This window comes from Scylla paramamosain, chromosome 37, assembly GCF_035594125.1.
Source record: "Scylla paramamosain isolate STU-SP2022 chromosome 37, ASM3559412v1, whole genome shotgun sequence".
Lineage (NCBI taxonomy): Eukaryota > Metazoa > Arthropoda > Malacostraca > Decapoda > Portunidae > Scylla > Scylla paramamosain.
Genome location: NC_087187.1, coordinates 662,878 through 677,500, shown reverse-complemented (window position 1 = coordinate 677,500; position 14,623 = coordinate 662,878). Strand labels below are relative to the sequence as shown.

General features: G+C 42.4%; 3 protein-coding genes across 3 annotated transcripts in view; 1 reads left to right on the top strand and 2 right to left on the bottom strand.

The window, feature by feature from the left end:
• Nucleotides 1-5,058, bottom strand: part of LOC135091251 (dual oxidase 2-like) — a 20,994-nt gene extending 15,936 nt beyond the window's left edge. The window contains 5 exon segments of the mRNA XM_063988713.1: nucleotides 186-370; nucleotides 724-894; nucleotides 1,812-1,918; nucleotides 3,119-3,283; nucleotides 4,912-5,058. Of these exon segments, the coding sequence (XP_063844783.1) occupies nucleotides 186-370; nucleotides 724-894; nucleotides 1,812-1,918; nucleotides 3,119-3,283; nucleotides 4,912-4,916 (633 nt within the window). The 5' untranslated portion in view covers nucleotides 4,917-5,058.
• Nucleotides 5,059-5,820: 762 nt separating this feature from the next.
• Nucleotides 5,821-8,425, top strand: LOC135091256 (uncharacterized). The gene is made up of 4 exons (XM_063988724.1): nucleotides 5,821-6,145; nucleotides 7,192-7,338; nucleotides 7,523-7,568; nucleotides 7,976-8,425. Exons 2-4 carry the CDS (start codon nucleotides 7,256-7,258, stop codon nucleotides 8,174-8,176), a joined length of 330 nt encoding a protein of 109 aa, XP_063844794.1. The 5' UTR covers nucleotides 5,821-6,145; nucleotides 7,192-7,255; the 3' UTR covers nucleotides 8,177-8,425.
• A 269-nt stretch (nucleotides 8,426-8,694) lies between these two features.
• LOC135091253 (uncharacterized) lies at nucleotides 8,695-14,031 on the bottom strand. The gene is made up of 7 exons (XM_063988720.1): nucleotides 13,610-14,031; nucleotides 12,884-13,032; nucleotides 12,024-12,209; nucleotides 11,376-11,522; nucleotides 10,225-10,434; nucleotides 9,600-9,756; nucleotides 8,695-9,347 (listed from the first exon to the last, which is right to left on the bottom strand). Exons 1-7 carry the CDS (start codon nucleotides 13,734-13,736, stop codon nucleotides 9,085-9,087), a joined length of 1,239 nt encoding a protein of 412 aa, XP_063844790.1. The 5' UTR covers nucleotides 13,737-14,031; the 3' UTR covers nucleotides 8,695-9,084.
• Between the last annotated feature and the right edge of the window lie 592 nt (nucleotides 14,032-14,623).

Genomic DNA, 14,623 nt, shown 5'->3' with positions numbered 1-14,623 from the left:
GCTCACAGAATTAAACATATTATGCAATATAATTCAAGGTACAAATAAATACAAATCATTGATGGCTCTTGATCATTGTCACCAGCACCTCAATGGGCCTTTTTTTTTTCTCCCTAGGCCAGTGCTCCTCCTGTATTAGAAAAATAAAAAAAAATAAAAATAAAATAAATGAAAAAGATGTGTACCTGTTGGCGGGGGTTGTTGGGGGACAAGCCAGTGGTGGCGTCATAGCGGGTCCTCAGGAAAGGCATCTCCCTCATGTGAGGTGGGTGGCGGCGGTATTCATGGCCCTCCTCGATGGGAATGTTGTGATACTCTGGGGGACAGCCAGCTCCCTGCGCATCCACGATCTCCTCCACCACTTGCTGCCCTGCACATTGACTCCACTTTAATGCACGGTTGTCTTCCTGTTACAACATACAGCTGGATATCTACATAATATGATGACTTACATTCCTCCTGTCTTTCTCCTATCCACTCATGGTGTGTTGTCCTCTTTGCCTTCTTTGCATTATCATTACCCATGGATTAGCAACACCTTTTAATAATCCACTACAAGAACACTGCAGCTGTATGCCTTGCATGTAGTTAAGATGCCTTAAAGGAGCAGAGAGAGAGGATTGAATCCGTCCTTTGCATAATTATGTCACTGAGACATAAGATGCCATCTCTACTCAAGATGGACTCCTCCCCCTCCCCTCTCTATATATCTCTCTCTCTCACCAAAAAAGACCTGGAAGGCAGTCCTGCCCCCCGTGGAATGGTTCCCATTGTCGCCATTCATCAACTGGTCGCTCAGTGTGAGAGGGTTGGTGGAGTGGTTTACCAGCTGGTACACCCCGTCACTGTAGGCAGCTGGCAGTAGGCGCAGGAGAGGAGTGTCTGTGTATATGGCTGGAATTAATGAGAGTAGCATACAGGAAGAATGAGGGCACATCTGTATAATTCATTACTTCCTTGTTGGTGGCTGCCACCTGTTACCCTCCCTCAGAATTTTGAGATCAGATCAACCTACGGGTAAGAACACACACACACACACACACACACACACACCTTTGCTCAAGACAGACTGCTCAATTTCAGTGGAAAATCCACATTCGAACTTCCATAGCATCACACGGGTGGCAGACACTGCCAGGCAGTAGCAAGACCTTCTTGGATAGCACCCTCCAGCCTCAACTGGCTACTAAGCATATCAGAGTGTGTGTGTGTGTGTGTGTGTGTGGTAGGAAATGTCTCGGATTTCACATAAGATGTAAATGATTTCTATTTACTGTAAGAAAATAAATTAAAATAAAGGTGCTTGGAAGGGTGACTTCAAATGACATTGGGTAATGGCGAGTCCTGCAGCCGCCACACAGTCATGCAGGGCATGATACATGCAGGCTTGGGGAGGGGTCTGTACAGCCTTGTCGGCAGCCCCCTACGGAAAAGCCACCCAGAAATAAAAATTCACTGCCTGAGAGAGAGAGAGAGAGAGAGAGAGAGAGAGAGAGAGAGAGAGAGAGAGAGAGAGAGAGAAGCGCACCAAGGAAAGAAAACGTTTACTTCGGACACGTGGTCATGAGACACTTAAGTTGTCCAACCCTGTAAGGATGCAGGACCATATTCTGAAACACTGCGCCGTACCTCCACTACATTATAAACCTTCTAAAGGCTCTACTTGAAGTTCTCTCTCTCTCTCTCTCTCTCTCTCTCTCTCTCTCTCTCTCTCTAAACAAAGGTTCAATTCACCAAACCTAATTTAACCGGGCCATTTCTTGCAGCCCATCTAAATCTAGTGATGAACAAATAATGGTAAATACACTCACCCACGGCACCCAAGCTGGGTCGAGCCAGATTATTGTACCAGCCGTCATACCCCTCGAACTCGGGTTCCTGGTGTTGGCAGCGCCTACCACCACCATCACCGCTGTTACTACAAATGTTAGGTCAAAGATATTAAGATATCAGACGCACTGTCAAGATACTAGGCAGAACAATTCTCTCTAAAGTCTTGAAAAGTATGAAAATGCTGATAAAATATATATTACATAAACTCTACTACGCTTTTAATATCATAACCATTAAAAGTAATGCATGATTCCATAATATATATATATATATATATATATATATATATATATATATATATATATATATATATATATATATATATATATATATATATGTGTGTGTGTGTGTGTGTGTGTGTGTGTGTGTGTGTGTAATATTTGACAACTTTGAATTTGCTTCCAAATGTACCTTATTTCTCTGCCTCGACATTTTTTTTTTTCCATAAGAGAAGATTTATAATTCAATAATTACCACAATATGTACACATACTCAACAAAGTATCATTACACACCAAGAACAGATCCAATGATAACAGGCTACTCACGCTCATTATAGTATGACAAAACTCCTCCATACCTGATCAGACGACTAGGGAACGCAGCAGAAAAGTAACACACAGCACACCAAGACCTGACAACTTGAGAAAAACAATACACACCACCGAAAACACGCTTTAGCTAGGGTTTTGCCAAGAGCAGTCTTGTCGTTAGGTCTCCTATAACTTATTTCCACTCCAATTCCTTCACACCGACGAATCCTTGTGGTTACGTTTGCGTGGGGTGTATCTGGCGCTCCGCCTCGGCGAGCGAGCAGACTCCCAATGAGACCAAGCCTGAGCGATCCGAGCTGGTAAAAGCCTATGCTGTGGGCCAGCACATAGGCCCACGTCACCTTCTCCGAGGTGGCAATCTCTACACACACACACACACACGCTGGTATCCATGCTCTGCATTCACTCCCGAAGTGTCTCCCGAGCGCCGGCAACGGACGTGGTAGCTTGTCACTTCCTCTCTATGCACCGCTGTATTAGTTTGTCTTAATATATGGCAACCCTTCTACAACTCGTGTGTCCTTCACCATAGACTCTACCGCACCATCTATGAGGACACACCTGCATGAATCAAATTTTCATGAAACATAGGCAGCAGAACCTCAGTCGAACAAGCCTACTAACGCTGCCGAGAGTTTATACCGAGGTGTGAAACTCCTTGGACCCCACTGTAACGATACTTTTTTTAGTGTGAGCGTAAGCTAAACACTTGTCAGCTCTGCAAGTACTTACCTGCTACAGTTTCCAATCAACCAATCCAGAAACCCGAATCTTTCCCGTGTCTGGCGCGCGGCCCACTGTCTGGGGTCAGGCCTTAGGAGAGGCGCGGACTGACCCGCACCCTCGCTGGCTGCGCCCCAAACCACCACCACCACAATCCAGCTTAACACTGCTTTCCTGGGAAAATAACGTCATCACTGTACTGGCTGTAGCAATTGTGAGGAAAACGGAACTTTGATTTGTCATTGGATAAATTAACCGAACTATTTTTTTTAATCTTAATTACATAAGATATAAGAAAATTTTTGAGGATCAGTAATCAAGACAGAATAATAATAAACTAAGATTTAAGAAAGGAAAAAAAAAATGGCAAGGAACTGGATCTCAAATAGAGTGGTGGATGAATGGAATGTATTTAGTAATCTGGTTGTTAATGCGGAGTTATTAGGAAGCTCAAAAAATTTGACAAATTTATAGCTGAGTGTGATAGATGCATGTTTCATACAGGTACTGTTACGTGTAAACCTGATGACTTCCTGCAGCTTCCCTTATTTTCTTACGTTCTTACATTCAACCTGTTCCTAAAAATGGTGACCGTTCTAATCCCTCAAACTTTTTTTTAATGTAGTAGAGACGCGGCGCAGAAGTGTTTCGGAAATTGGTACATTAAAATATCTGATAATATCTGAGAGAGAGAGAGAGAGAGAGAGAGAGAGAGAGAGAGAGAGAGAGAGAGAGAGAGAGAGAGAGATTGATTCGCAAGAGTTTCGGGAAAACACTAAGACAAAGTGATAAGATGAAGCCGAAGCAGCTGCATCCGGTGCCACACGTGTGTTGCGGCGCATCGACAAGGGAAACAGTCTTACGAAATAACTAGACTTATCAAACGTTTTGGTGACCTAACTTGGTTTGCGACCGAGTCTTTTGCCAGTAGCAGCTTATAACCACAACGGTGGGTTCGCAAGTTGCGTAGCATTGTAGCTGCTGGCCCTTATTCTGAAACGCTCTGTCCTCGCACCAAAATTATTTTCAAATGTCACTGAGATGATAATAAGCCGGGTTCTCAAGAGTATTTGTCCTGTTCATAATGTTGAAATCTTGTTTAATCTGTCACTAGAACCGTAGAAACATCCTTAAAAACGTGTGAAATTTCGACCAAAGCCTTTTGAAAGTAGTGGAGGTGCGACGCAGAGGTGTTTCAGAGTATGGGACACACACATCCGCATTTTTTGTCAACCAGTAGTATAAAATCATGGGAGTAAGTTAGACGGAGGCGGCGTTGCGCGGGATCACCAAAGTTCTTTGCCCCACGCAGACCGTGGAGGTATGAAAGATGCAAAAAAAAAAAACTATCCAAAGTTATGACTGGACCGCGCCGCGTTATGAGGACAGGAAGGATGGAATTTGGAAAAATGAGTGAATAAATCTGTTAACCAAATAAAATAATAATGAAATTTTTTTTTCATATATAAAACAAAAACAAGAAATCTGCTGCGCTTTTGTAAGTAGTGAAAGACATATAAAATTATTTAACGATGGGATCCGTTTACTACCTCATTTCACAAAACCTACACAATTTCACTGAACAAAACAATATAACCCGGAGCACTAAAAGATTTGACGTAAATAATATCAGAGGTATTTTTAAAATATTATACCCAGACCTTACAATAAACCATAACAGGATAAAACTACAGGCCATGACAGTCGAGAGCGAGAGCGAGAGAGAGAGAGAGAGAGAGAGAGAGAGAGAGTTATTTAGCGGTTCAAAATAAAGAAAACAGTAAAATTAGGCTGAAACTTACCGCATGCGTGTGATGTAGGCGGCGGTGTGTGTGTGTGTGGTGGAGAGAGGCGACTGAGATGATAACTGGAACAGGATGTGGCAGGATGGAGGCTGATAAGACAAGTGCCTGCGTGTGTCTTGCAAACCTCTTTGTGTTGGGGGAGACAAATCTTATTTCTCACTGGCTTGAGGTTGAAAAGTGGCCTGTATGGCTAAGCAGGACACTGCCTTGGAGTTGAAAGTGACATGATGAAAAGGAGACGCGCCCTAATTCACATTGATTTGAGGTTAAAAAGTCTTGTATGATGAGGTAGATGTCTTATTTCACATTTATAGCTGAGAAGTGTGACAGATTCGCTTCCACAAACAGTAATCCAACCTTGCTTTCCATGATCACATCTCGGGATAAACTTTGGTGAAATTGACATTTTTGTAAATATACAATGGAAGTGCAGACCATTTATTGATTGATTTATTTATTTTATTTTTTTGTTATTCTGGACACTTTAACGAGTTAGAATGATATTTTTGTAATTAGCTGAAAAAAAAAAAAAAATCACCTCTATAGTTATTCACATACAATTTTTTTTCTTTACTCTAAGTAACAATGTGATTTTATAAAGTTTGAGAATGAACTATAGTCTAAGAAGGGCACATGAAATTTTATTCTATCATGTATGTGAGTTTTCATTACAGTAACAGGTTCATGTTTGTGGAAGTATTTCGGCATAGAATTTGTTGTAAATGCAAATCTAATGACAAATTCATACAAGTATTTACACAATTCTCAGTTTGCAACAGCTATACACATGATAATGATACATATGTATGTATGGCTCAATCAGGTGAAGCACCAGTGTTACTTATTAAATAAGTAATACAGAGGGGGGTAATGTACCAGATCCATTGTTATTAAGAGAGGGTTTGAAGCATACTGTACTTAGAAAAGCTACAATTTCTATCAGAGGGGAGTTTAGACAGGATGGAGAAGATAAAATACGGAGAGGTTGACAATGACAGACGTATCTCATTCCACCACCACCACCACCACTACTTCAATCCTCTCCTTTTCTCCTGGGAATGCCCACCACCATCCCTACTCACTCAGGATGTTTAACCACATTGTTCCCGATCCCCAAGAAACATCCCTCACCAACACCACCACCACCATCATTCCTATCTCCCTATGGGAAGTGCCACTGCTGCCAACAGTCTCCCCAAGGCTTCATGTATAAGACAGCAATGGTATCATGGTAACTAATACTTAAATCAACAACTTGGATACTGATATATATATATATGTCACGCATAATGTGGATAATTGCCTAATGTGAACATTAGGCAGTGAAATTGCCTAATCTTCATATTAGGCAATTTGTTTGCACGATGTTGACAATAGGCAACTTACTTGCTTAATGTCCACTTTAGGCATGATTTTCAAATTAGGCAAGGGTATTTTGCCTAATGTGAATTGAATGACAAACCAGTGTCTACAGTTTTGTTCGAATGTTGTTCGAAACTTTGGGTCTGTTATAGTTAGGTTAGGTTAGGTTAGATTAGGTTAGGTTAGGTTAGGTTAGGTTATTATTAGAACAAAATTTACACCAGCTGACCTAAGTGGGATCAAACAGACCCTTATAAAGTCTGAAGAGGTTCCTGATATCTGCCTATCGATGAGAACAGCAACAGCAAGAGCCACTGGTGGGCAAGGTTATACAAAGTGTCAATGTACTACTCAATGTACATCAGGAAGGTGCAGCTGCCTAAGAAAAGAAATTAAATGCAACTCGCGCTGTCACCCAGGCAGATCATGCAAAAATTTGTGATTGGACTCAACTGAACCCTGAGATCGATTGACCTATTTTACTTATACTAATATTGCATTAATTAATTATGTTTTCCTTATTCACATTGGGCAAAATTGAGCTGCATAATTTGAACAATAGGCATTTTTTGCCTAATGTTAACAATTTGTAAACTTTACGCAACCTACTTGCTTGATGTACACATTAGGCAATTTTCTGCCTAATGTTCACATTAGGCAATTGTCCACATTATGCGTAACATATATATATATATATATATATATATACTTTTGTACAATGAAGGAAACAACTACTATACAGCTAAAAATGTACATATCATAAACCAATGACAATACTGAAACAATAACTCAAAAGATTACCAGACAAAGTGTCATGTACATACATACATACATACTGCAAAACAAAGTACCCATTTGCCACAGGGGATGTGTTTTCACCCCAACTTAGATATACCATGTAAACTATACTTCCAGAATTATTCTCACTCCCACAATGACATAATTTCCTTCCTGAGCATCTGAGAACCAATCCCTGGCCATGACCCATCCCAGACAGGCCTGGGTGTGCTTACTCATCATGACCCTAGCACTGCCATGCCTCAGTCAACAAAACAGCCTGGTGTAAGCTGAGTTGATTTTGTAAGACCACTTGACAGCAAAATGGGTGATTATTTCAAATGTTTCATTGTCTGTATCTCAGCAGCTGTTGTACATACAAAACACTATGATCTTGCATAGAAGTATAGACTGCTTGCTTAGCTTACTTACTATCAATTACTGAACTACTTTACATTTTTTTCTGTAGTGTGTGGTGCCTCGTCTGGGCCACCCTGTGTGGGATTGCCAGCCAGGTATGTAGACACAGATAGAATCATCAAACTGGCAAAAGCAGCAGTAATGATATTGTAGATGATATGTATGGCTTTCATATCAGATCATAATTACCCTATATATGTATAGCACCCATTTCTGACTGTTGAAGATCTAAATGTAAACAAGATTTGCACAAAACATGTGTATCAAAAAAAAAAAAAAAAGAAAAGAAATAAAAATACTGCTCTGAATTCACCTAAAGATAAATTTCAATAAACAATGTCATTCTGAAAAGAAAATACATAAATGTCATGAAACTGATAAGTAAAAGTAGCAAAAAATGAAAAAAAAAATATATATATATATAAAAAAAACAACTTATTAGGAAAGTAAACATTTTCTTCTGAGATGATGAAGTGTCAAAAACTTGACACATCCACCTCAGTCTTTCAGAACCCGTGCATCCAGACCCCAAGACACCTGGATGGTCCACTGGGCACCACACATCCACCCTAGCCTTCCAGAACCTGTGCATCCAGACCCCAAGACACATGGATGGTCCACCTGGTGCCATACATCCACCTCAGCCTTTCACAACCTGTGTCCTGGTCCCAAGACACCTGCATGGTCCACACAACTAATATAAGTCAAGTCATATAGAACCTTCTTCCGGTATGACCTCCACACAGGGACTGCCACGTGTTGCCCTGATGGTCTCTTGCAGCTTCCCTTATTTTCTGATGTTCTTAAATTAACCTGAACTTAACCCAAGTATAAACAATTTTTTGTGCTGGGAAATATATTACAGTGTCAGTGTACATTGTTGAATGTGGCACAAGTATGTACATAACTTTACTGGTGAAAATGTGTCAGGAAGTGTTAGACCCTGGGATTGATGGCCAGGTATGTACAATAATAGTTTTCAACATTAACACGTGCAAGGAAATGTCCAAGCTGCACTGCTGAGACATGAATACGTAGAAATATACCAATGTATGATAAATATAAAGTCAGAGAACAAATAAACAAACAATCAAAAAATAGATATAATTTTCTAGTGTAAGAAAAAACTGCAGAACAATTGTCATCAAGGGATCAATATGAGAGAGAGAGAGAGAGAGAGAGAGAGAGAGAGAGAGAGAGAGAGAGAGAGAGAGAGAGAGAGAGAGAGAGAGAGAGAGAGAGAGAGAGAGAGAGAGAGAGAGAGAGAGAGAGAGAGAGAGAGAGAGAGAGAGAGAGAGAGAGAGAGGAACACACAAGATATAATGAGTGAATCCTCTTGTCAAATCCTTACAATAATCATACAACTAACCTGCATTTCTCCTACAAAACTACAGCATGAAAAAATGATTGTTACAACACACACACACACACACACACACACACACACACACACACACACACACACACACACAGCTGCCCAGAAGATGAGAAAAGGATGAAACTAGTCTATTACATCCATGATACAGTATAATGCACTAGAAGAAGGTAGCAGAGAGCTCAGTCCCACCAGCGCTGCCACACCCATCCATCCAGCCAGCCAGCCAGCACCCATTACATCTGAGAGTTCAAGATCGCTTCCATGGCCTCAATGAAGATACTGGTCTCCTGGTTATTGCCATCAGTAGGGGCGGTGGTGGCGGCTCCTGCACTTGGGTTCTGCTGGACTTGTGGCACGGCAGCAATGGTGGTGGTGGTGGTGGTGGGCGAGGACACAACCACTGCCTGGGATACGTTGACCCCTGTGGTGGTGGTGACCACTGTGGCACGGGTTGCTGGCCACGTTTCCCCTGCACTGTTTGTTTGTGGTGCTGATTCTGTTTGGGATGAATTGTATATATGTGTAGTCAGTTGATACCAAGGTTGTTGAGACTCTTGCTATCCTTTGTATAATCCTGCTAATAATGTAGAAATCTTGTTAATTTGTCACCAGAACCATAAAAACACCATTGAAAAAACTATGTAGCTTTAACTAAGCTACATGGTAATTGGAAACACAACTGGTGAGTCTTTGCTTGACAAATCAGCACCACAACAGCAGGACAGACAGGTGGAGGAAGGCCACTCACCCAGAGGGTCTCCATTCTGGCTCACCAGGCCGTCCACCACATGGATCTGGGCGACGGGTGTTCCGCCAAGTAGCGTGTCCATGGTCTGCTGGTACTTCAGTCTGGCTTGGCTCAGGTCTTTGTGCAGCTCCCGGTATGCCTCCGTTGTTCCTGGTTGCTGCAAGACTCACCTTGTTAATTCAAAGTCCTTCATCTGAGATTACATTACTGAACTTGTGAATGAACAGCAGGAATAATACACTGATAAATAGACAGATGCATGTTGATAAATGTTGCCTCCTTCACTGATATGGGTAATCATGCTTGGCACACCTAACTCAATGGAATGAAACTACAGAACTGTAATGCAGGTCTCCACATAAGGAATATGGAGACACAATCAATGCCTTGGATCTTGGGGTTGCTATATAACTTGGGTAGGCTTGTTATTATCTTTTTTTTTTTTAATTTGTTCTTGTTGCTCTTGTGTGTGTGTGTGTGTGTGTGTGTGTGTGTGTGTGTGTGTGTGTGTGTGTGTGTGTGTGTGTGTGTGTGTGTGTGTGTGTGTGTGTGTGTGTGTGTGTGTGTGTGTGTGTGTGTGTGTGTGGTTTCTTGCATGTTTATATCCTCACCTAACTTGCCCTACCTTATAAGTGAGGCCCATGATACTCTGTAGAATCTCCCTCACTTCCCTGGCTCGAGCCTCTGTGTCGTCCTCATCCACTTTCATGCGGCGGGCCAGCTGAGCAACGTTGAGCTTCTCCTGCTTCACTGGGTAATACACTCGGTTGCTGGAGCCCGGCTCATTGTGGCCGTAGAAGTCATTCTTCACAAACAGCCGCTTGCCGCCCTGCTGCTGTGAAAGGATGAGAGAAGAGAAGAGTTACCTGGAGTTCCTATTATTGTACTTAGGTAACTGGTGTGGAAGGGTAAGAGAATAGAAGGATTACTTGGGGAGGAAAGGAGAATAGATGGGTTACTTGGGTTCTTAATATTATAGTGAGGAAACTGGTAGTAAAAAATATTTAGATCAATGAAAGCACATACATAAATACATATACCAAGGCTGTCTTTCCCAAAAAATCAATGAAAGTATGGTTACAAAGTGTCTGGCTGTGTTGGGGACAAGGTCTGCCTGTCAGCCTGCCCTGGTGGGGAGATGCATTCTGGATCATTACTCTTTCTCTAATGTAATGCAATGTAAAGCAAGAACTTCTGCTTGGCCAGCAACTCTCCACACCATGTTTAGATTAAGGAAAAAATCTGATCTCTCTCTACTAACCTTGGATGTGCCCTGAGGCCATGCGATGATTAGGGACAGGAGAAAAAAAACATTAGTACACCAATATAAATCTGCAAAGAAATAACAAAATGCAAGACACTATTATCACCTGCACCAAATCTTAGTCTTATTAAAGATTATCAAATATTCAGCAAAGACACATCCTACATATATTATAAAACATATATCACTGAGAAGTTCATTGACATGTCAGGCTGAGATCCCCACTGCAGGAGTAAATATACAAAAGTAAACTCCAGTCTTCTCTCTCTCTGTTCCTCTCAGTTTCTTCTTACATATCAAGTCCAAGTCTTCTCTCTTTTTCTCTGTCTCTACCAGTTGCCTCTTACAACACACTGGGAACACAGTAGCAATACTCCTCCAATTCAGCCATGGAATGCAAAGCCTGGCAGTGAAGGCAAAGCTAAATGCTCATGGTAAGAAGAAAGGGCAATAAAGGTATGTGGCTATGAGAGACTGGAAAATGAAGCATGGATGGCATAGAAGCAGCTCACCAGGCCAACAGTGTGCCCAAAGTGGTCTGACATGGCTGGCACTGTCACATATATTATCCTGTCCTTCTGCACTGGTGCCTTGGACTTAAGGGCGTCCTTCAGCTGACGCGCCACAGCAATGCGGTTGTTCTTGGAGTGTTCAAAGAGCTGTGGAGAAGAGACCCAAGTTGTTCCGAGACTGTACCACTATCTACTGGAGCTGGAGGCGTGAGTGGGTGAAGCTCAGCTCTTGTGGTGGTAAATGCTGGCTTGATTTTAGATGTCCTTACTCTGGTGCAGGGAATGAAATTACTGATGAAGAGGTGAAAATAATAATACATTCCCGCAATGTTTAGTAACGAATAAGGACTTAATGATGATCGTGAACACAAATTAGTCAGCAAAGAAATATACTGTATTCATGAAAGACAAGGTTGTTTTTTAAGCAAACCACAAGTAATAGGCCTGTATTAAGAAATACTTTGCTATCTCACCACAACTATTTTCAAAAGCCACAGAGATCACTGGCCAGGTTTTCATAACATACAAATCTTGTTAATTGGTCATTAAAACTGTAAAATCACCCTTAAAACTGATGTAATTTCAAATACCGCCTTTTGGAAGTAATGGAGGTCCAGCTGGAAGTGTTTGAGAATGCAGTCCACTCACCTGGAACTCTGGGTAGTAGATGACCTCCTTCATGATGATGGTGGCGGTGCAGCTGACCTTGTGGGTGCGGCCAGCCTTCTTCTTCTTCTTGACCATTGGCTTGGGCTGCAGCGAGTCCCCGTCGTCCTCTCCCCCTGCATCCCCAACCCCCGCCTCGCCAATCACACCTGCACCAGAACCAGTCAGCTGCAACCAGATAGTTTAGTTGCACATTTGTCTTTGTTTTATATAATATTCCTATAGTTTATTGTTACCAATATAAGCACACCAGAGAGGTCTCAAAACACTTCTCTTGTTTTTGGTTAATCCTCTTGTTTCTTCTTTGAGGACTGGCACCTTGGTGGGACTTTTTTTTAACCAGTCAACAACAATATGGTTCAATTGCACCTTTGTCTTCCTTTTTTTATGATATTCCTGTATGTCTTTACCTATGAATGTAAGAAAATTAGGATTGGTACAAAATGCCATTAGGTCTACACATGGCAGTCCTTGCATGAAACACTGCATGAAAGCCCAGCATGTTACTGACTGAGCAACGGGTTCAACAAATGCTCAAGCAAGGTTGTGAGGCCTCTACATTTGGGTCATTGTATTCATAGATACAAAATATAACTTCTAAAACTCAATTTTTTGTCTCACAATACATCACTCTCCACCAGGCACACCCATATATGAATTCTACCATCGATTAAGTATAAAAATCCATTCCCATAAATTATTCCACAAATGAAATGCACCACAAAATTTCTTAGCTCACAACAGATCACCTTCTAGCAACACACTCAAATCCTAAGGTTAATGAAATATAAAAAAGCAACAGTACAAATTAAGTTTGTCTATAAATGACATGCACCACAAACCTCTATTTTTATCTCTTTCTTTTTCCTTCCTCCTCGCACTCTGTAGGACTGGCACTGGAGGATCTTGAGTCCAGCCACAAAGAATGGCACCCCGCAGTATGGCACACCCACCGTCTCAAACCGCACCTCGTTCTCATCGTTGGCACACGCTGCAAACATTGGCACCGTGCCACAAACAATCAGATAGTGTCACCAGCTCCACAAGCAAGCTGCAGTTCCTACTTGCACTCTAGCTAAACTTTTAACTTAATCAGCATTACTTTACACCTACTTAATTAATTGACAAGTGATAAAGTGAACAAGATTTATGACATTGTTTGACTTATGATTTCACATGAAACTGAAGAAAAGTCTGTTTAACCCTTGACCCTAGCAGAACACCCCCCAAGGATGGCTCCTGACCTGGGCCACCTCACCTCTACCATCCCTGGGCTTGCCACCTCACCTGGGCATCCCTGAACCACCCCTGGGCTTGCCACCTCATCTGGGCCTCCCCTGAACCAACCCTGGACTTGCCTCCTCACCTAAACCACCAATGAGCCACTTCTGGAATAACGTCACCACCTCTGAACCACCCCTGCCCTGGGCTTGCCTCCTGACCTGAACTACCCCAACCCCTCCAGCCTGCGCCACCCCTGGATCAGCCACCTCACTGACCCCTGGCCCAGCCTCCAGATCCTGCCTCCTCACCCCAGCATCACCTCACCCTTGGCCTGCCTGCCTCACCTGGGACGTCCACACAGCCGAAGTTCTTGGTGGAGCGCAGAAGGGCGTATGTAGTCTTGGTCTTCCTCTCGTGCTCCCTGATGATCTGGTCCGCCTCCTCCAGGGACCTTACCTGGTACGTGGACATCGCTATTAGGACATCAAGGACACGGGACAGAAGGCCTTATTTCCCCTCAAGTAGTCCCGCGCTGGGTTTAGTTCTGGGAGACGCTGCAGACGAACTTTTTCAAAATGATCAATGGGGTTGGGAAAGCAGGCAGGTTGTATTCTCCTGTGTGTCTGGTCTCATCGGGCTAGTGGTTAAGATGGGCTGCGTGCGGGGATGCTTTCTTTCAAGCCTATTAGGGTGACTTTTGTTCCCATGTTGGGTTTCGGGGATTGATTCAAATGGCTGCGAGTGAGCGAAACTTAATGAATTGAAACAGAAGACAAGGGAAAATTTTTGCTGTGAGAGAAAATGTGTTTTGTTTCATGACAGACTTGAATATTTGGATAGTATTATTTATTTTATTTTATTTTTCTTTATATATAGGAAGGACACTGGTGCCAATCCCATAAAAGGGTCAAAGCAGTGGTCAAAAAATTGATGAATATCAAGTGTCTTGAAACCTCCCTCTTGAAGGAATTCAAGTCATAGGAAGGTGGAAATACAAAAGCAGGCAGGGAGTTCCAGAGTTTACCAGAGAAAGGGATGAATGATTGAGAATACTGGTTAATTCTTGCGTTAGAGAGGTGGACAGAATAGGGGTGAGAGAAAGAAGAAAGTCTTGTGCAGCGAGGCCGCGGAAGGAGGGGAGGCATGCAGTTAGCAAGATCAGAAGAGCAGTTAGCATGAAAATAGCGGTAGAAGACAGCTAGATATGCAACATTGCGGCGGTGAGAGGCTGAAGACAGTCAGTTAGAGGAGAGGAGTTGATGAAACGAAAAGCTTTTGATTCCACCCTGTCTAGAAGAGCAGTATGAGTGGAACCTCCCCAGACATGTGAAGCATACTCCATACATGGACGGATAAGG